Source organism: Mesocricetus auratus, unplaced genomic scaffold (assembly GCF_017639785.1).
Source record: "Mesocricetus auratus isolate SY011 unplaced genomic scaffold, BCM_Maur_2.0 Super-Scaffold_100001, whole genome shotgun sequence".
NCBI classification, from domain to species: domain Eukaryota; kingdom Metazoa; phylum Chordata; class Mammalia; order Rodentia; family Cricetidae; genus Mesocricetus; species Mesocricetus auratus.
The window spans coordinates 10,689,784-10,711,555 of NW_024429187.1; the positions used below are offsets into that span (position 1 = coordinate 10,689,784).

Below are 21,772 nucleotides of genomic sequence, written 5' to 3' on the forward strand. Positions count from 1 at the left end.
CACCAATCGCGAGCCCGCGCCTGCTCTGATTGGCGGCGCGGCGCGGCGGCCGTGCACGCGTCGGAAGAAGAGCGCGTCCTATTGGCCAAGCCGCAGCCAATGGCGCGCGGCCCGGCGGCCGGGCGACGGCGGCCGCGGCGGCCGCGGCTGCGTGTTTCCGGAAGACGTGGCGGCTCGGGCCGGGCGGCGTCCCCGCGGCTCTGCTCCGGACTCGGCTTCGCAGCGTGGGCCCCGAGGCGCCGCGGTCGCTGCCGCCGCCGCCACCATGATCTCCCTCACGGACACGCAGAGTAAGCGCCGCCCGGGCTCCCGCGCGCTCCCGCCGCAGCCTCCGCTCCGCCCCGCAATGAATGGAGCGAGCGCGGCGTGGGGCGGCGGCCTGCGGGACGGAAGGAGGGAGGGAGGGAGGGAGGGGACCGCGGCCGTCGGCCTGCCCGGCTCGGGGGGAGCCGCCGGCGGACGGAGCCGGACGTCCGGGCCGACGGGAGTGCGAGCGTCCGCCTGCTCTCGGGCTCCGGCGAGGCCGGGGCATGGGGGACCGTAGAGAGCGGGGATCGTTTTTTTGCCCTCGGCCGCTGCGATTCCCCAGTTGCCCGCGACTCCCTGCAGGGGACCCCGGTGTCCCTGCCCGTCTCGGGGTCTCCCGGATGTGCCAATCGGAAGGTCGCTCTTTGTGTGCGGGCCGGCCTCCAGCTCGCCATCCTTCGGCCTGAGCCTCCAAGGCGCTGAGATGACCAGCGGGAGCAGCCCTGCCTGCCCGTCTCTGTGGGCGAAGGGTGTCCTTACGCCTTTGTGTGTGTCCAGAGATCAGAGTATACTGGCCAAGTGTGACCTGGCTCCCCTGTTCTCCTTTTTCGACCTTTTCTAGACAATCCTAGTTATTTTTTATCTGCTGACTTACCTGCCGAAAATGTTTACTTTTATTTATTTTTTTCTATGAGCATGACATCTTTTTGGCCTCACCCTTCCTCGTTGCCATGACCTTCGCTTCCTCAGACTCTCATAGAGTCACCTTAGATTTTTCAAGATCCTAACATCCCGCTGGAAAGAAACGAAAACTTTACTCTGAAGTTATTCTCAAGTGGAGTCTGAAGATTTAAATTCAAGTCACGGCACCCTGGGATGTCACAGGTCTTCGGTGGTTTCCTAGACACCTTCGCAGCCCACTCGTGCCCACTTCGTGTTTGGTTTGAACTAGCCAGGGAGCGTTGCCTGTTGGTCCATCTGCTTCACTTGGTTCTAATCAGAAATAAAGGTGTCCCTTTTTTCCCCCCAGCTGTTACTAATATGAAAGTGTTTTCTTTCCTCTTAATGTCAGATGTAGATATATAGATAACAATGGGTTAGTTTTTCTTTTAATGTGTCTGTGTGGGGGTATCGACGTCTGCATGTGGGTGCCAGAGGCAGCCAGAGCCATAGGATCCCTTGGAGCTGGAGTTATAAATGGTTGCTAGCTGCCTGGTATGGGTGCTGGGTACCAAACTCAGATCAGGAAAGCAGACATGGGACATTTATAAATTGGAGCATTAAGACATTCACACACACACACACACACACACACACATCTACAGAAAAGGCAGTGGTCCCAAGACTGCTGGCCTAAAAGCCTTTGTTCTTTTCACTGTACCACTGACTTCTAAGAGACTTGATGTAAAAGTGCACCTCTGGGGATGGTACAAGCCTGTGGTATTTAAATTACCCAGTGCATAAGGCAGAGAACCTTACTCTCCAAGAAAAGAAAAACAAGACAGTGAGGAATTGGGCTCTGAAGAAGTCGCTTTCCCACGTCATTTTATCAAATTTCTTGGGAGGGTGAACTTCTCTGTGTTTACTTGCCTAGCTTGAGGTGAGATGATGAGTTAGAACCAATGCTTAAGGAACCAGAGTTTTTTTTTTTTTAATTCAGATTGTATCTGTGTCTGTGTTTACTGAGAGATTGGACCAGTATCACCCCAGAGATGTGCCAACATGATTCAGGGCTTTCACTTCTGAGAAGGGTGGATGACAGACAGTTTATGGCTGACTTAAGACTCTATAGTAGCCCTCTCCTCATTCCAGAAGTGCCTAAAGAAATGCCAAGGCTTTAGATGGGAACAGCATCCTGTTACATCTGGATTGTCACATTAAGTAAAATGCTGCTGTGCTATTTGTTTGACTTACTGAGCTTCATACCTGGTTGAACTTACCTGTTTCTTAAAGAACGTAATGGGGCTCAGTCTCTGTGAAGTGTCACCCTCACTAAAATGTCAACCATGATTGACATTAAGTTAAACTGATCATTTTTTTATAAAGTTCCTTAAGTAGGTTTTTTTTTAATGTTACCTAATTTAACCTCTCAGATTGCTTATATCAAAATTTACTTTTTATGGGCAGAAAAATAAAAACTGAAGACGGGATATTACGTTTTCCCAAGTATAATCCTTGGCTGGAAGATCATTTCACCATATAGTCCCTTTGACTTCAGAGAACTTATGGTTGGATAAGGACAGGAACAAAGGGGAATCTGGAGGTGAAAGGGGGTGTGGTGAGGCTGTCCCCCTGTGACCTGCTGCACTTGATGGGGTCATGGGACTGTTTGTGTCCTGGGCTGTAGAAGGATTGTGGAATGAGAAGACTAGATCTGAAGTCTACCTGCTGCCGGCGACTTGGTTGCTGTCCACAGTAATGCTTGCATGCAGCAGTCAGTAGTGGATGCTCGCAGAAGCTTAAGCCGTTGCTGCTTGGTGCCTCAGAACTTTGTTGAAGGAATCACCAGGCGTGCATATGGACACGGCGCTGTGATGAGCCATGTGGGGCATTCTTTTCCACTGCAGCTAACTCTCAGTAGTTCTGGTACCTACTGGATTGTTCTAGACTGAGATTAAACTTATGTCAGTTACATCATTCTGTGCAGCCCAGTACCCTTGAGTTTAGTAAATATGTTTTAAACTATGGGTAAGAATACTTACATGGTTAAAATGGACCTGGTTTAGATAATTAACTGTAGTTTGATTTGGGGCAGCTTAAATCCCCTGTCAAGGCATCATCTTCCCCCAACCCTGAAGTGATGTCGTTCTGCCTGCTTCCCAGTGACACTGGGGGGATTGCACTTCATGTGCTCTGGGAAAACCTGACAGCTCCTGACTCCTGGCGGGTTCTCAATGCATAGTCCCTGTGCTTCCATTTAATTTCCTCCTTTACTTAGAAACTTGGGGATGCTTTTCCTTTGTCTGTGCTCAGTTGTGGCCAGATTGACATTCAGTCAGTCATTCTGGGGGTGGTGAATATGAATGACAGGGTCTCTCATGGAACCTCGAGCTCACTGATTTAGCTGGACTGCCTAGCCAGAGCTCTTCAGAATCCTGTGTGTTCCCCAGCCCTGGGATGTCTGGCATGAACCACCCTGTCTGCCTCTGTGGGTGGGTGCTAGGATCCGAACTCAAATCCTCCTCTTGCATAGCAGGCCCTTTAGCAGCTTGCTCTTCTTTTCCATAAACAAACATCTTGGAACTTGTGTAATTATTAAGATAATCTGAACATAGAAGTCACATTTGGATAGCTTGGCTGTTATGAATTGCTCCTAACTCCTAGTTGCTTAATAAAGTTTTACTTCCTTCTAGTTGCTTTGTAAATTCTCCTAAAACATTTGAGCAAGAAAGTATTAGCCTGGATTTAGGGTATTTGCATCTGAAATACATTTAAACTAGAATGGTGGTAGACATGCTTGTCAGTACTTTCAGGCTAATTTTAGAAACAAAATGGAAGATAGTATAAAAATTGAGGCCATGGAGATGTAGAGAGAGGTAAAGTTTTAAAGTTTGGCCCGTCAGACCCTTGATATGGTTCAGTCTTAATCTTGATTTCTGATGTGTATGGGGGTGGAGGGCAGACTGGCCTGGATTTTAGCACTCTAGAGCTGAAGGGAAAATCCTAAATAACGGGTCAGGAATCACTAATACAAGCAGCAGTTGTGGGGAAAAAGAATAGAGGTTGCCAGTTAGCCTCTAACAGCTAAAGCAGGGTGACCAGGAAGTAACTGGCAGGCTTTGTTTTGTAGCAGTAGCAAGAGTGTCTGTGGCCTCAAACAAAATATAGGACCCAGAAAATATAAGGTCAGTAAAGCATTTTATGTGCAGGGTAGACCCTGCTGTGTCCACCACTACGTTTAGTACCTACAACAAACACCCCCTGGTCTCTAGTAGTTGATGGGCGAGTAGGTTCTAAGTGAACAGGTAAAAATGTGGGCTAGGTCGTGATTTCAGGGTCTAGTCCTAAGCATGTAACAGGGGTAGTATAAAATTTGTAGGAAACAAATAGTTAAAATCTGTGCATTTTTGTCTAAGACCAGAGAAGTTTTTCAGAGAGAGAGAGGTGTGTGTGTGTGTGTGTGTGTGTGTGTGTGTGTGTGTGTGTGTGTGTGTGTGTGTGTGTGTTTAAAATCTAGACCTATCTTTTCCTGTCTCCTGCCTAAGAATTGAGACTTTTCTTCTGTTCCTGATTTACACTTGGCCACAGAACTCGCTGACGCTGCCTCACTTTGTTAGAGATCTGGATGCCATTGAGAAGCTGACCTACCTGCGGGATTTTTGCTGCGTTTGTGGGATTGTCAGGGACCTGGTTCTCTGCCTTAACCATGTGCTTTGTGTTGCAGAAATCGGCATGGGCTTAACAGGGTTTGGAGTGTTTTTCCTGTTCTTTGGAATGATCCTCTTTTTTGACAAAGCATTGCTGGCTATTGGAAATGTAAGTTTTGGATATGTGCATTTTAAATTCATCAGACTTATCTATTAGTGACTTGCTTGCTGATATCATAGGTCAGTGAATCTCAGGTTCACTGTTTGCAGTGGCAGTGAACCCCATCAGCTCTCTGTGTGATAGAAGATAAACGTAAGGTTCCCACCTGGTTGGTCAACTACTCAGTGGTGTGATTTACAATGGAGGAAAGTGCTAGCCTTGAATAGGAGTTGGAGGCAAAAGACCTAGCCAGGCATGGTGGCTTAGACCTACAAGCTCAACACGTAGAAAACCAAAGCAGGGGGATTGCCACCAGTTCAGAGATAGCCTGAGCAAGGTGCTATTTCAAATAATAAAAGAAAGATGACTTGCTAGCTCCTTGTCTTCTAAATTTATGAAACTATTTTGAATGTAAATGTCTGGAACCCTGTGTGTTTTTAAATTGCATAAATAAATTTTTAATAAGCAGAAGCTTTTAAAAAGTACATCTTTTGTCGTGAGCTGGCTCAGTAGGTAAAGGGGCTCACCACCAACCAGTCCCTGGAACCTCCATGAGAGATGAAGAGAAAGAACCAATTCCTCTAAAATACCCTCTGTCCTCCATGCACACGCCTCCAGACTGGTAAAGAAGTGAATACACCTTGTCACTTGCTTTCTGAATACTTGGGTGCCGTGTCCCTGACTTCACTAGAAAGGAAACGCTTTTCTTGCTGTGTACTAACCCTACTACCCTGTCCAGTGTCAGGTCGGACAGGAGGCAGGAGGAAATAACCCCTGTGAGAAGATGGGAAAGCCCTGAATGGCACTGAGATGTTTTTAGAGTCTGTGGCTTACCTTAATTAAAAAGAAGGAAAAACAAAGTTAGTGATTTCTGAGAATGTGGCACTTAGCTGGTGGGCTGGTGTGTATTGACAAGGAGTAACTTCCGCTGAGGAAAACTATGGGGGAGCATTTCATACACAGTTCAGGGAAATAATTTCTTATTCTGCTGCTGGCCTCTTTGGCTTGATCCTCTGCCATCTGTATAGACAACATTGAAATCACCCACCCGTAGAAACCCCTATACCCCACGGTGACTATTATAGAATCAGGGACGACACTTGGTGGCAAATTCAAGCAAGCCTTTAGTCTTTTTAACTAGGGTGTTCCCTTTTCCACCCAGACAAGCTGGGGAAACTGCTGCAAATGTGATCTTTCTGTCCCATTTCATCATCTTTCTCCATTGAATGGAGTTAGGCAAAAAGTGAGACAGCGAAGACAGCCAGGACAGCATGCGTGCACCATGAGCTGGCTCTGCTGAGGGTATATACGCAAGACTCTGGCAGTGCGTGCTTCAGATGCCAGACAAACTGCTTGACTGCTGACGGACGTTTCTCCTGGCTCTTCACTTGATGAGGTGTTTAACCTTGTCTGTGCTGTGTTGTCTTTCTCTCCTAGGTTCTGTTTGTGGCTGGATTGGCTTTTGTAATTGGTCTAGAAAGAACATTCAGATTCTTCTTCCAGAAGCACAAAGTGAAAGCCACTGGATTCTTTCTGGGTGGTGTGTTCGTGGTCCTCGTTGGTTGGCCTTTGATAGGCATGATCTTCGAAATTTATGGATTCTTTCTCTTGTTCAGGTAGGCCATTATTTCCTTCTTTTAGTGAGCCAGTGAATGAGGTACCTATTGCAGAACCTGGGTAGGTGAGCTAACGTGGGAAGATCGCTTCCTGAATGACCACTCTTTAGACTAAGACTTTTAATTTTAGGTCAGTCAGCTATAAAAATGTTTCCTAAAGGTAAATGACTGCCTGAGTAAGGTAATAAAAGTATTCGTTAAGTATCTTCAATGCTCTTTCCCCAGATGACTCTAGCTTGTGTCAGATTGACACACAAAACTACCCCTTGTCAACTTGACAAACAAACACATCACTGTTAAGCCACACCCTTTCTTATTCATCCCCAAGATCTTAAATAACTTTAAAAGTCCCATAGTCTTTACAAATTCAAACACATTTAAAATGTCAATTCCTTTAAAATATCCAATCTCTTTAAAAATGCCAAGTCTTTTAAGTCTCTCAACTGAGGGCTCCAATAAAATACTTTCTTATGTCAAGATGGAAGAAAACTCAGGGCACAGTCACAAGCAAAGCAAAGCAAAATGTCAACCATCCAACACCTGGGGTCCACTCGTGGTCTTCTGGACTCTTCAGAGGGCTGAGTCCCCTCTGTGCCCTGTGCAGCACACACAGCTGTCTTCTAGGCACCAGCTGCTCCACTCCGCTGCTGCTGCTGCTCTGGGTGGTCCTCGGTGATGCTGCATCCCCAGAGTCCCGAGTCCCTTGCCGCACTGGGCAGCACTTTCCCCAGTGGACCCACATAGGGTGTCCTTGTGTCTGCTTCTCTGCATGACCCTTCAGTCCTGAGCCTTCAGCTGCCACCGAGGCTGCACCTTCACCAATGGCCTCTCCTGGCCTCTCACAGTGCCGAGCTTCAGCGGCTCTCCATGACCCCGTCATGCTGCAAAACCAATACCACCTGGGTGATGCTGACACATTACCAAGTACGGCTGCCATCATGAGGCACAATCTTAGCTGCCTCTGGAACACAGTTTCTGTGCCCTCAGGAAACACTTCCAGAAGATTTCACCTCAATGATTCTGGTCTCTTCTTTATCACCTCTAATTTCTTAGCTCAGCCACCAGCGTCGAGTATTCCAGCAAAGCAAACTTTTGCCTTAGTACTTCTGGTATCTTGTTAATTACAGCTGATTCTCCAGCCCCAGCTAAGCAGAACTACGGGATCTTAATTCAAAATAACTAATGACCTTCATAGAGTCTTTAAACTTCCCTCTGAATCTTTGCAAGTCAGGCCTCTGCCCTCTGTACTTCTCAACATCCTTATATTCTAAGTTCCTAAAGAACACCCCACTGAGCTCTTAACCCTCAATGCGTCTTCTAGCCCAACGTTCCAAAGTCCTCCGCAGTTCTCCCCAAAACACGGTCCAGTGTGTCCGAGTACCCCACTCTTGGTATCAATTTGTCCTAGTTAGGATTTCTATTGCTTTGAGAAAACACCATGACTGAACAGCAAGTTGGGGAGGAAAGGGTTTATCTGGCTTACACTTCAGCATTGCTGTTCATCACTGAAGGAAGTCAGGACAGGAACTCAAAACGGCAGGATCCCAGAAGCAGGAGCTGATGCAGAGGCCATGGAGGGTGCTGCTTACTGCCTTGCTCAGCCCATCTTATAGAACCCAGGGAAGGAATCACCCGCCATGGGCTGGGCCCTCCTCCATTAACCACTGAGAAAATGCCTTACCGTAGCTAGCTAGCTGTCCAGGAGGCATTTCCTCCACTAAGGCTCCTTCCTCTGATGACTCCAGCTTGTGTCAGCTTGGCACACACAAGCGCCCAGTACAACAGGCTTCGATTTCTTTGGCGGGGTATGTAAGTGGGTAGCTGTAGGGAGAGGTCTACGTACTGCAGTGCTGACCACGCCCATGTGGGTGTGTTCACAGGTGTGTGCCACATCATTTTCTTATGCAAGGGTCGCTTTCTAGTGGCTCCCCTTGACCACAGCGTGCTCCATGTGCATGCACGGGGAGGCGTCCGCGCTGAACACAAGGGATGCTGGTCGCTGCTGTCTTAAAGGAGTGAGTCAGGCAGGCAGCAGAGTGTGTGTGTGAAAAGATAATGCTCAGCAACACTGTATTTATATTTTAAAATGCCAGGCACCATGTCACCATACCATGAAAATGAATTAATTGCCAAATCTGTCTCAGGAAAGCTGCCATTTCTGATGTGGAAGACAAACTGTTAAGGTCTCAAGCATCCAGTGATAATGACATGGTAGTGTACGAAGACACAGAATACTCTAAGAGCAGAGGTGAGGGCTTCTCTAGGGAGAGCCAAGGCGTGTTCAGATAAGTTGAGACCTTTCTCACGGCACTCTTATCCCTGTGAATGCATTTTAAGAACCACGTGCTGTTATTTCTAGTGTGTTCTTAAACTGCTTCTCAGCTTAGAGAGAGGCAGCCCCTCTGACCCACAGATAAACTAACTAGAGGCTGCTTCGCTTCTGTGGGCATGTGTCCACAGCAACAGGGACAAGAAGTGAGGCTGACCTGTCGTGTTGTTTTCAGGATTTCGCACATAGTCTCAGCTCAATTCTTCTGGTTACCCAATCCCTCAGCTCCCCTGTCTTCAGCAGTACAACAGAAAGCAGCACAGCTAGGTCCCATTGTACTGTGGGCACAATTTTGCCAATTACCAAGGTGTTAACTGTGTGGTAACTGGTGACTCTGAAGTCTCTGTTTCCCTTGGTTAGTGGTTCCTCCTGGTAGAAAGCACTGATCTGACAACCTGTCTTCTGCCTCCCAGGGGTTTCTTTCCTGTGGTCGTTGGCTTTATCAGAAGAGTGCCTGTCCTTGGATCCCTCCTAAATCTACCTGGAATCAGATCAGTAAGTAGTCATAGTTAGCAATACACTTTTAAAACCATGCAAATGAATAGATTGTGATGCCTTTTTACTGGGAGCTTGAACCATTGATATGATTGAGTCATTATGATATAAATGATTGTGTCACATAGATTCTAGTTACCATGAAAACCAGAAACTAATAGTTCGTAGTCTACGAAACCTAACATTTTGTTTGAACATGCCATTTTTAGTATTTTCTATTTTTAGTGTTACTCAGGTTGATAATGCTAAGCTACTTTTGTGAATTTATAAGTGAGACCCATCCTGCTTTCAGGGTGTGTTCTGTGGATATGTAATGCTGACCTGCCATGGGGGCTCCATCCGTTGTGGGGTCTCTGAAACCTCCCAGGCTTTACCTGCCTTCCTTGTGTACACCTCGATCATAACATTTACCTGTTTAAATTATCAAGAGGAGAGCTCCCGAGCTGTGATCATAGTCATAGCAGAGTAGGCAGATGACTATTAGCCATTCCTCTCCCGGGCCACATAGCGCCTGCCACTCAAGTCAAGGAAGAGTGACATTTCACCGACCTCAGAAACCCAGTCCACCTCATGACAACTCTAGGTGACCTCTTTCTAGCTGTCTTCCTTAGTCTGAAAACTGAGTGAGATGCTGATACATTGAGAGAATGCTCTAGAGCTAACCCACACCAGAAGTCATCTGGGGAGAATCTGCGTTCAATAGTCCCATGCTCGTTCTGAACAGGTTAAAGCACAGAAGGTGGTTAGGCCCATCTGTCTGTCTAGAGATTGCAGGGAGTGCCACGGTGTCGCCTGAGTTGTCAGCTAACAGAGACTTCCAGGAAATGAGCAGCACTGTAAGTCCTTTCCATAGCAGGTCAGTTTCAGAGGCAAAGCACCCTGTTACAGCTGGGCACATTATCTGTGGAGAGCAAATACGGTGTTTTGACCACTGAAATTTGTTTTAAGGTTCTAATGAATCTACAGATATTATCAGTCACCTGTTGATGATCATTTCAAAGGTTGGTACCTCAGCTTGGGGTGGGGTAGACCCCAGCTCCATTCATTCTTATGACCACACTCAGCTTAGGTATTGTTTATATATAGAATTTGCTAATACGACTGGAGTTGTGATGGCTTACTGTGTCCTCAGTTACGAATTCTGTAGTGATTGTGTAAATGGGCAGTCAGTGCAGTACAGTAGGAGTCTACAGTCAGTACCTGAGCAGCAGATTTGAAACGTGAGGCAGAGGCACTGCTGGCTGGAACTCTGAGCAGCGCCCTGCCTTGTAGCATTGCCATGGTTATATAACTGTTGCAAGTGTACATCATCACCATCGGGGATGCCGAAGTAAGACAAACGTTATGATTTGGGAAGGAATAAACAGTGAATAGCCATTTACATGAGTGTCGTTGAAGTTCATATTTGACAATTACACGTTTACGTTGGCAACACTGAATGTTTCAGTGTCTTTGCGCCCTTCAGTATGATGTCCAGAATGCCCATTTAATATATTTTTAGTTGATAGCTGTTTTTTATTACTGAACTTAATTGAGTTAAATCTGTTTGTCCAAAGACCACATAGGCCCAGAAGAGATCCACAGGAATGGTCAGTGGAAATATCTTATTGGGTTCATTAATGCATGAGTGGCTGGCATTTCAGTCTTTCTTTTTGTTGAGCTAGCGGTGTCAGTGTCATTTTATACATTATTTTATTCGTTGTGTTGCATTTTTCATGTTTCACCCTTAAATTCATGTGTATGACATGTCATGCAAAAGCAACTTTGAGAAGTAAATTTTATACGCACCTGAGAAGGTGGTGGTGGACACCATCCAGTTAACCACTGTCATGCCTTGAATCCCTGCAAATCTTGTAACACTGGATGTTTTAAACCAGCATTTAAAGTGTTAGTTCAATGTTATACAATGCCTGAGCCCCCTTTAATTGTGTTTTTCTTCTCCTTACAGTTTGTAGATAAAGTTGGAGAGAGCAACAATATGGTATAACAGCAAGGGAACTGGAGACTTTAAATGTTATATTATTTATGAACCCTTTGGAGACTATTCAGCACAAAGTTTAATTTCACAAACTAACTTGTAAAGTCCTTCAGAAGTTCAAAACACGCACCCTCCAAAGTACCAACACTTACAGAAGAAGCACTGACAGCAGGCTTGTGACCAGGTCATCTGAGTGCTGCGGCTGGAGAGGATGAAGCCTTGTTACGATGCTTAGTGACTTGAGAAGGCTGTTTCTTAGGCTTGCTGCAACCTGTGAAACAGCCAGTGGTTCCTAGAGAACCATGGTGTCTGTTACCTTTTTTTTTCTCTTTCTTTTTTAGAAGATTCAGGAACACCAGTAGGCATTTGATTTTTTTTTTTTTATGATAGCCCAGATATTTCTAGGTGTCCTGGGTCTCTAATAATGATGCCTGAATTGGATTGGATTATGTCGTCTCCATGTATCAGCCCAAGGAAAGCCCAGTTTCATGTGTGAATCACTTTTTTTGTAAACATGAAAATAAAACTTTTGTGGTCCTTTTGAATCTTAATATTTTGGAGCCAGATAAAAATCTGAACTAGATATTCTTTTTCAGAATATGCAGAGGTCATTTTGAGCTGTTACTTCTCAATCATAGCTGACCAAGTGCTTTCTTGACTCTACAACACTCTGGATGCACAAATCTCATGGCCTGGGTGTATTACAGATGCCAAGCAGAGAGCATTCTGACCATGGAGTAGTCTGCTACAGAAGTTGTTGGAATCAGTTGTTGAGATATTAAATGATGCACATCAGATGGTTTTTCCCATGTCATGATGTAGTTTTTCTTCTTGTGTTCATAAGAAATTTGGCCACACGCCACAGTCTCCTACCTTGGTTTCACAACTTGTGGTGCTGTTGAAGGTGTGTAGCATGTTAAAGGCATGATTCTATGACTGTGAGAAGGGCTGTTATTTCATCTTAATTTTCCTATCTTCAGCTTTATTGTAACATCCAAAAAGCAGCAAGCACCACATCTGCTTCCCCCACTGTTCTCCATCTTGAGTTAGGAGAAAAGATGCCCCATTGACATGTAAAAACTATTAGGTTATAGCTAAACATGTGGGGTTCCTCAGAAGCATGATGCTGGTGGAATCTTGTCATTCCCTTCTGTTGCTAGTCTGCCAACAGGAACAATGGTTTCCTTCCTTATCTGGTCATGGGAGCACTTCCTCAGATGTAATATACTATTTACCTTACCACTAATAATTAAGCTATTTATTTTTAGCAGTTTCAAAGCTTTTTAATGCAGAAAATCATAATTGTATTTATTTACAAACCATTTCTACAAGACATTACAATGTTTGTTTTTAGTTACATTTCTTGGTGCCAGGAAAATCCCCAGCCTTGCCAGTCTGCAGAAGGAAGGACTGGTTTGTAGTGGGATGGCTCATTCTTGTGGATTACTGTCATGTTTGGTACTTGCATCTGACTTTATGGTGTAACCTGTGAAAACTCGATAAATAGAGAATCCTACCTCAATCGCTCATGGGATAATAAAAGACCTGGCGTTGTGTCTGATGCTCCTCAAAAAGTCACACCTTCCCTGGAGTGTCCATGCCATGCTCTGAGAACTGACTTGTTTGAGATGCCCTCTAGACTTCTCATAGGCTTTGGTCCATATGATTTGACAGTGACTAGGTGTCACTCTGTTAGAGCAGGAGTTTGCCATTTAAATCCTCTCTCGACATGACCCCATCAAAGTGTCTTTTGCACTACAGCAAGCATCCCCTTTCAGCAGTCTGATTTCAGAACACTGAGCTGTGAGAAGATGCAAGAAGCTCATGGTCCTTTGTCAGGCAGACGACTGGGCTGGCTTTCGGTTCCAGGTGAGTCTGCAATGGACCTGCGACTGCTTGACTGCTCATCTCTGCGCTTCCTAGTCAGAACCGTGAGGAGGCTCTGTCTTTAAACAAACCAGCCTTTTGACTTCCGGAAGCCCTGTTCTTGAGGGCTCCCTCACCCCACCCACTTCTAAAATCAGCCTTCTGTCTTTGTAACAAAAACCAAAACCCCAGATGGAGGAAAAGTTCCAGTACTCAGCCTTAAGTGTTTCTGTCATGTTCAAATGTATCTTCTGTAACAGAAACATGCCTGCAATGTTGTCCCTTACAGTTCTCTGGAATTCAGCTGCTTTACAAGTCTCATGGTCAAATTCTATACTCTAACAATGGCATATTGTAAATACACTTGTCTTACCTCAATAAAAGGGTACTTTTCTATTCATTGGTGGTCAAGTTTATCTTTGAAGTTTTAAGACTTAAATAGCACTATAAAATAATCTACCTTTTAAAAATCTGGCCTATGTGCAATTTTGTCAAGTGGCCTTGATGTTTTAATTTCCAAGTTTTTTAAGTACAGTCATAGAACAACTAAATTAGCAAAACACATTTGAAAACTAGTCAAATGTATTAAAGAATATTGAGTGGACAGAGAGAGATGGCCCAGAGGTTCACAGCTCTAGCAGGGCATCCAGATTTGGTTCCTGGCAACCTTGTGTCGTCTCACAACCTTCCAATTATGCCAGGTCAAGAGAATATGGCTCCCTTTGGGCCTCGGGCACCAGGCATATGTGTGATGTATGCATAGGTAGGCAAAACACTCACACATATAAGTGTTTATGAATATTCATTGTCTTCAGCCACTTGCTGTTTTTTTAAAAATGGTGAACTTCTCTGGGCATATTGGTGCAGTCTTTAATCCTAGCACTCAGGAGGCAGCACTAATAGATCCCTGTGAGATGCAGGCAGCCCCGGCCACTTAAGTACTTTCTCAAAAAAACCAACTCAGAAGTCTGCTAAGCATTTGGTTATTCAACATTTTCTGAGTGTCTCTTGGAAGCTTAAAACTCTTGACCAAATGTTAGCAATTAGAAGAATAATAATCCCCGTCTACAAGGAATTTTTAACTCTTAACATTTCCAAACTTACCCTTGAGTTGCACTGAAATAAATGGTGGTAAAATAATGTTCAGACATCCAAGCCTTTCATTTTCTTCCACTTTTAGCCTCCAGCTTTGTAATAAACTTGTTTTTTCAGATGTGTGTTGTATGTTAGGGATCCATAAAATGAGCATATGTCACAGTGGTGTTTAGGTTGGCTATCAGATTCAGTCTAACCATCCCTGTCTGCCCACTGCAAAGGGCTAAGAATCCTGGAGCCTTTCAGTCCTTGAGGCTAGATGCCTGATACCCAGTCTGGTGCTGGTGGCATGGGGGATTCCTGGGGAGCCGCAGTTCTTCAGTCCATGTTGGAAGAGCAAAGGAACTGAGTTCTGACAGCAAAGGATTGAAGGCTCAGAGAGTAGATGGCAGACTCACAAGCAGAGGAGGGCAGGCAAGAGCAGCTGCTTTTCCCTCAGACCATCTGGCCCACTGCCCGAAGGTTCTGTTCCTCTTGAAGGGTGTTGCCTGTTTTCCGCAAACCTTCCAGGAGATTTCCCTCACCTGCCCACAGGTGTCTCCTAATTGATCCCAGTGACATGATTATGTTTTTGGATGACAAAAAAAAAAAGCTATCAGCATTAATTCGAAGAGTCTTTCCTCAAAACGTGATTTCTTTTGCTATTCCAGGAGTGTATTTATTGTAGGGTGAGGTGATGGGTGTTGGGAGACAAACCTTTGTTTCTTTTTGTTGTCATGTAGATCCCAAGATTCAGAACTGTCACTGCTACACACCATAACAAGCTTGCTGTGGATTTTCTTTCACTACATGTAGCTGGGCTTTTTAGGGAAATTTGTTGTGGTTGCTATCATTAATTACAGAATTTAAAATTAGCAGTGAATTTTAGAGTGAGTGGAATGAATTTCTAAGTTCAAAAGGCTATACAATATTTTTTTCTGGAAAAGAAATTTATTGCACTTTAATACTTGTGATGACATGAATGAAAAGAGTCTTCATCAATAGCGTTATCATAAAATTTGTTATTATAGGCAAAAACCATGAGCCATTGCACCATTAACCTGGTAAGTATTTACTGAATCCCATATTAAAACCTGATTCCAGTTTATTGTCAATGGGAACTGAATATCTTGAGTCTGTTAAGTGTCTATCCCACTACTTGGGAGGCTGAAACAGGAGGATTGCCAGGACTTCATGACCAGCCTGAACTAAATAATGAAACATCTTGACTGACGATAGATAATTGGGGATGGATGCATGGATGGATGGATGGGTGGGTGGGGGATAGATGGATGGATGGATGGATAGATGCATGGATGGATGGATGGATAGATGGATGGGTGGGTGGATGGATGGATGGATGGATGGATAGGTGGATGGATGGATAGATGGGTGGATGGATGGATGGATGGATGGATGGATGGATGGATGGATGGATGCATGGATGCATGGATGCATGGATGGATAGATGGATGGATGGATGGGTGGGTGGATGGATGGATGGATGCATGGATGGATGGATAGATGGATGGATAGATGGATGGATGGATAGATGGATGGATGGATAGATGGATGGATGGATGGATGGATGGATGGATGGATGGATGGATGGATGGATGGATGGATGGATGGATAGATGGATGGATGGATGGGTGGGTGGGTGGGTGATCTAGCACAACTCCCAAACCTTGTCCAGGAGCCACAAGTTTCAACTTGAGTCCTGTTGTCGACTGAAGTAAGGTGTGGAATTTACTGACTGACTGCAGTACTTTCCAGTGATACTACTCACTTGTAAGGACCTCACTAAATGCCACTAGCATATCTCCCCTTACCTATCTGCCATGCCAAGACAGCTGCATCTTCTGGGTCCTTTATGTTGGGCCTAAAAAAGGCTCCTATGTGAGGCCCAGTGTAACCTCCTGAGCCTGGCTAGAGTTTGGTGACCTGTCTCTGACCTGTAACCTCCACGTGGGGGTGACTCAGCCAGACCTGATGTAAGGTTGCCCCCTGCCTAGCTACCTGTCTTCTTGGTGGAATACTATTGGCCCTCACTATTGGCCATCACCTTACCCTATCCTAAGATTCCCATCCCCTGCCTCAGTCCTAAATTCATGCCTGTTGGAATAAATTGAGATTCTACTTCAACAGACTCCCGACTCAGTGTGTATTCCTGACACCCCCCCCAACCCAGTAACTAGTAGTAGCGGGGAGGGTCTCGATCCCTTCCCACCCCCCGACTCCCTTCTCACCCACCCCCATCCCCGCCCCACTTTCTGCTTTTACACTGATTTGGTAGCAAATGATTCTTAAAGCTCCAGTCTCTTACGACGTATATCCGTACCTGGGTTTCATAGGCACCAGGAAATGCTAAACCAATCAAATGCAGTTGTCCAGATTTGCTGCTGTCCCCTCCAACCCCTAGTGTATCTAAGTCAGTTTTGTGGAATTGGGAGGTCTCTGTCAGCTACAGTGAATGAGGTGATCCCTGCAGAGATCTCTACTTCACATTCCTGACCTTTACCCAAGGTAACTTGCTACTGGAGAGGATGGGTCATCGGGGGCAGTCTGTCTTCCCTAGGAAAGTGAAATGCCAGGACAATGCAAGTCACTCTAGATGTCTCCAATTGGGCATGAATCATTGGTCACCATTGGTCACCGTCCCTTCCACTGTTAAATAAAGGGGCGGGGAAGACTTTGTAATGAGAGTTGATAGCATGAAGAACTCCCTGGAGGTGAAAGTAATGAAGTAAGCTTGCTCCCCAAGGGACTGTATCTGAAAACCCATGCTTATCAGCAATGGAATTCTTGGGCCTTGAGACTGGAGTTTTAATGCAAAAGCCCAGCTGTGGCAGCCCCAACAGACTAGGCTGGCAGCTGGTGTCAATGCCCAACTGAAAAGATAATCATGGAAATTGGAGAAAGGAGATGTTTCTCTGTGTACATTGGGAAGGGGACAAAAGGGGCTCAGTGACCCCCAGTAAATCTTCAGGTAAACGAATAGTGATCCCCAATTAATCTTCTGGTAGACTAACAGTGATCCCCAGTTAATCTTCGGGTAGACTAATATGAGTTCCAGGTTTCATCAGAGGTAGAATTAAGACAGGAATGCAAGAGGTATGCAGCCCTGACTGCCTTGTGGCCCAGTAATGCTTTGTCTTAGCTCTGATTCTGCAGGGTCTAAAGAAGTCATGGGCATGTCGGCACACACCTATAAATCCCAAAATAGTCGGAGGCAGAAGGATCAGGCTGTATTTATGTTGCAGCTAGGCCTCAGTGAGGAGTCTTCTCCCTGGAGAAATGAACTTCTAAGAGCCTCTTCTTGTGCCCGTGAGCTTATGAGGCAACTCCGAGTTCAGAGACGATGTTAGCACTGGTACTGATACTACCCTTGGCTGAGCAGCCAATCAATTCAAATATATGTCACTTTAAACAGTGACAGGTGATTGTTGTTCAAATGGAACCTGCGCGTACTAGAGCCAGGTTTCAGAATCCAAATCGTCTTAGCGATGAAGGCATAATGATCTCTAATGATTATACCTTTAAGGAAGGCATGAGAGCCGGTTTGATTGGCAGCCTGCCTGTGCACATAGGCAGAAAAGGTTCGGTATTTTGACCGATCACATTTTGAACCAAACAGCATGGCTCGCTCCCTTGATTCAGAAGTGCATCTCCTTTTAAAGCCCGTGGCCTAAGAGCAGTGACTTCCTGATGTGATGCCCTCTGTCAGGTCTTTCAGAGCAACATCTGGCATGCTGTCCATGGTGAGCCCGTGATATTGATAACATGTCAGAGCTATTCCCTTCATTGTTCCACGAAATGGAAAATGGCAGCTTTGACGTAAAACACCTGCTTACAGATTCACCAGACGAACAGAGCGTGATTGTTTTTCCTTAGACTGGAAGAAGTGTTGGTGACTCATTTTCCTGTTGCTCTTCCCAACACTTTTGTGGGCTTTTTTAAAAAGATTTTTCCTACACTTCTTTACGTGTGTGTGTGTGTGTGAGAGAGAGAGAGAGAGAGAGAGAGAGAGAGAGACAGAGAGAGAGAGAGAGAGAGAGAGAGAGAGAGAGAGAGAGAGAGAGATGGGGGGACACAGCGTACATGTAGAGGTCAGAAGACAGCCTTTCGCCTTATGGGACCTGGGGATCAAACTCAGGCCCTCAGGTCTGCCGAGCATCGCTGTGCCTACTAAACCAGCCCCTGGTTTAATCTGTCTGCTAAGACAGTGGATACAAGCCACCGTTTGAGCAGCTCTGGCTGCTCTGATGGGAAGAACAGTCTAGAAATCCGTAAATATGAACGCCTCTCTATTTTCCATTCTCATTCACTATAATGGATGGTCAGTCGTCAGTTTGATGAGATCCAGAGCTTTTGGCATGGTGCCATTCCTTGGGCTCAGATACTGGACTGTGTATAAGTGAGCTGAGCACAAGCATTCCGTACTTACTCTCAACCTCTCTGGAGGCACTGTGACCTGCTGTTCTCATCTCTGTGGATGCTCTCACTCCCATCCCCTTGGCTTCCCCACCATGATGGACTGCATGTTTGAACTGTGAGCCACAATAAACACTTTCTCTTTTTAATTGCTTTTCTTGTGGTATCTCAGCATCAGAAACAGTAGCTACGACTCTAGTCAAACCTCAATTTTCCCGTCCGTATCCAAGGACCAACCTGATCATCAAGCATCTAAATCTCAGTCTGGTTTCCAAGAATTGGCAAATAATATCCACCCTTTAAACATCAATCTCCACATTCCACATCCAGGCAAAACCTCATACATACATACATACACACACACATACATACATACATACATACATACATACATACACACACACACATACATACATACACACACACACACACACACACACACATACATACACACACACACACACACACACACACACACACACACACACACACACACTGAGACCAATGGGACACATGTCCTTATAACAGAGATCACAGGAATTTGTTTTCCTCTTCCAGCATATGAGGACACAGCAGAGAAGGCCCTTACCTTACCAGAACCCAACCATGCTGACTTTTGACCCTGTAGAGTTGAGTAATGAATTTCTGCCACCTACAGGATACCTAGCTATGGTAGTCAGCTCTCTGTCACTGTCATGAATGATGAAGATGATACAGTTTATGGAGTGAAAAGGTTTATTTTGGGCCCACATTTTGAAGGTTCCACTCCACAATGTAGTGGACACTGTTGTGGTTTGAAAGAAAATTGCCGCCCCCGCCGCCAAAGGAGTGGCACTATTAGGTGTGGTCTTGTTGGAGTAGGTATGGTCTTCTGGGAAGAAGTGAGTCACTGTGTAGGTGGGCTTTAAGGTCTCATATATGCTCAATCCCACCCAGTATCTCAGCTCACTTCCTGCCTCCTTTGGATCAGGAGATAGAATCCTCAGCTCTTGGCCTGCACACTGCCATACTCCTCTGAAACTGTAAGCTACCACCTCAAATAAATGTTTTCCTTTATAAGAGTTGCTGTGGTCAGGATGTCTTTTCACAGGAGCAGACACCATACTTAGATAGACACAGAGCCTCAGGCCTCTGCCAGCCCATTATAGCACAACAGAATTGTTCATTAAAAGGCAGAGAAGAAAAAGAAGAGGAAGAGGTTGGGGCTCTGACTACCCATGTCAGGAGTGCACTGGAAAGACCTGAAGGTTCCCCCACCCCCACCCCAGGCCCTCCGAAAGTCTCTGTCATCTTTAAGTCGGCCCTGTAGGACAAACTTTCAACTCAAAGGTCTTTGGGGGACATTTGAGATCCAAACCAGGACATCGGTTCACTGTATTGTTACGTAGCCTCCATGGACTGATAGAAGCCAGCTCGCACACTAACCTTTCTTGTGTGTAATAGTGTGTGGAGTGGAGCTCAAGTCTTCATCTAATACCTGTCTGTATGCAGAGCTGTTTCGATTGAATGCTAGCACAGTTGACGCCCTGTCCCTACTGCTGCACTCTCCTTTCTTTGTAACATATTTTTAAAGATTTATGCTTAGTTTTATTTATGTGAGCATGTGTGAGCCTGCATGTCTGTATATGCAGCACATCTGTGAAGGTGTCCATGGAGGTCACAAGAGGGCATTGGATTCCGTGGAAGTGGAGTTACAGTATGTTATACACTGCCCAGTGTTGGTGATGGAAACCAAATCTGTGTCCTCTGCAAGAACAGTATGTGCTCTTAGCCGCTGAGCCATCTCTCCAGACATTTGTAGCAAGCTTTCTTGTAGAACTATCCTTGGATCTCCACCTCACAAATAATGGCATGGAGACTTGTTGTTAATTATGAAGGTTTGTCCTTTAGCTTTGGCTTGTCCCCAACTAGGTCCTGTAACTCAAATTAATCTGTTTCTAGAAATCTACATTCTGCCACGTGGCTCTATTACCTCTGCTCTGTACCGTATGTCTGACATTTTCAGAGTCTCTCTGGTGTAATCGGTACCTAGATTCCTCCTCTTCTTCCTCTCTCTCCCCAGAAAACCCACATATCTCCTGCATAGCTATTGGACATTCAGCTCTTTAGTAAACCAATCACAGTGACACATTGTCACACAGTGTAAACAAATATTCTGCAACATGTTCCTTTAGTTTTTTTCTTTATCTTTATTCTCCATTATCAATAGCTCTGATTATCTTCAATGGCATACTTCTTATAAATGATTGTTATCAACAGACAATGACAAACCTAACTGCTTTAAACAAAAGACACAAAGGGAATGTCATCATGCCCTAGCACTGAGTTCTGGAATCCACCACTAACACTTCCAGAATTGCTCTAGAAACTAGCTCTTTCTCATTCTAGGGACTCCTTCTGACCAGTCGAAAGCCCTATCAAGCACACAGGTGTTCTAGAGAAGCCTGGGGGTGCAGAAATCTACAAAGTCAGGGAGGCATTTGCAATCTACACAGAAGAAGAAAAACAAACCACTCAACAACATAATCCCGTAACCCACAGCTTCAAATACTCCAATTCACTGTTTCTCCCACCCAAAATGTGAATTTTGGGCAGGTTGTCAACACTTATTTTGATTTTGTTGTATTTTATTTGCTGTCTAACGCACTCCAATTTTGCTTCCACTATCAGACAGCATCGTATTTCCAAATTCATTGTGTGTTGCCTCATCTTGCTTGAGCTCTGAAATTTTAAACTATGGTGTGTGTGTGTGTGTGTGTGTGTGTGTGTGTGTGTGTGTGTGTGTACACAGCACCATGTACTCAGTCGGAGGAAATTTTAGAGGAGTCAGCTCTCCCCTTCCACCATGTGAGACCCAGGGATACAACTGAAGTTATTAATCGGTCTTCGCAGCAGGCGCCTTTACCTGCTGAGTTCTCACAATCACTGCAGACTGTTTGGCCTGCTTGACATCAGTCCCCCTGGAAGGACTGAGTCCCTTTTCCGATTGCTTTTCCGATGGCTCTCCTTCATCTCTTTTCCTGGGTCTTTACCTGTTCACTTTCTGTAGGCTGGTTTCGTAGCTCTGTCAACCTCTTGTTGATAGCTTCGTCCACGCCCCGTCTTTCCCCGCTCTTCAATTCTTTGAATTCTTATAGATCCTACAGTGGACCGCTCCTTTGCTGAAAAGGGAAAAGCTGAGCTAATGGACTCTTTGCAGGGCTCCTACGTGGCATCTCTGGCCACCTAGTTTGCATTCCCACTTGCAAGTCAGACACACATTTTCAT

General features: G+C 45.3%; 1 protein-coding gene across 2 annotated transcripts; it reads left to right on the plus strand.

Annotated features, from left to right (window-relative positions):
• Positions 1-137: 137 nt before the first annotated feature.
• Positions 138-13,397, plus strand: Golt1b (golgi transport 1B). 2 transcript variants are annotated; one of them, XM_040743537.1, is made up of 6 exons: positions 138-290; positions 4,631-4,722; positions 6,151-6,329; positions 9,072-9,153; positions 10,710-10,742; positions 11,102-13,397. In XM_040743537.1, exons 1-5 carry the CDS (start codon positions 266-268, stop codon positions 10,716-10,718), a joined length of 387 nt encoding a protein of 128 aa, XP_040599471.1. In that variant the 5' UTR covers positions 138-265; the 3' UTR covers positions 10,719-10,742; positions 11,102-13,397. The 2 variants fall into 2 exon arrangements, with proteins under 2 accessions (XP_040599471.1, XP_005072973.1); XM_005072916.4 differs by lacking the exon at positions 10,710-10,742.
• Positions 13,398-21,772: the final 8,375 nt, after the last annotated feature.

Bases quoted from the DNA above. Each gene is read 5' to 3' on its own strand.
- Golt1b (XM_005072916.4), top strand. From the start codon at position 266: ATGATCTCCCTCACGGACACGCAGA. The intron at 291-4,630 runs GTAAGCGCCGCC...TTTGTGTTGCAG, and splicing joins CTCCCTCACGGACACGCAGA to AAATCGGCATGGGCTTAACA. The intron at 6,330-9,071 runs GTAGGCCATTAT...TCTGCCTCCCAG, and splicing joins GGATTCTTTCTCTTGTTCAG to GGGTTTCTTTCCTGTGGTCG.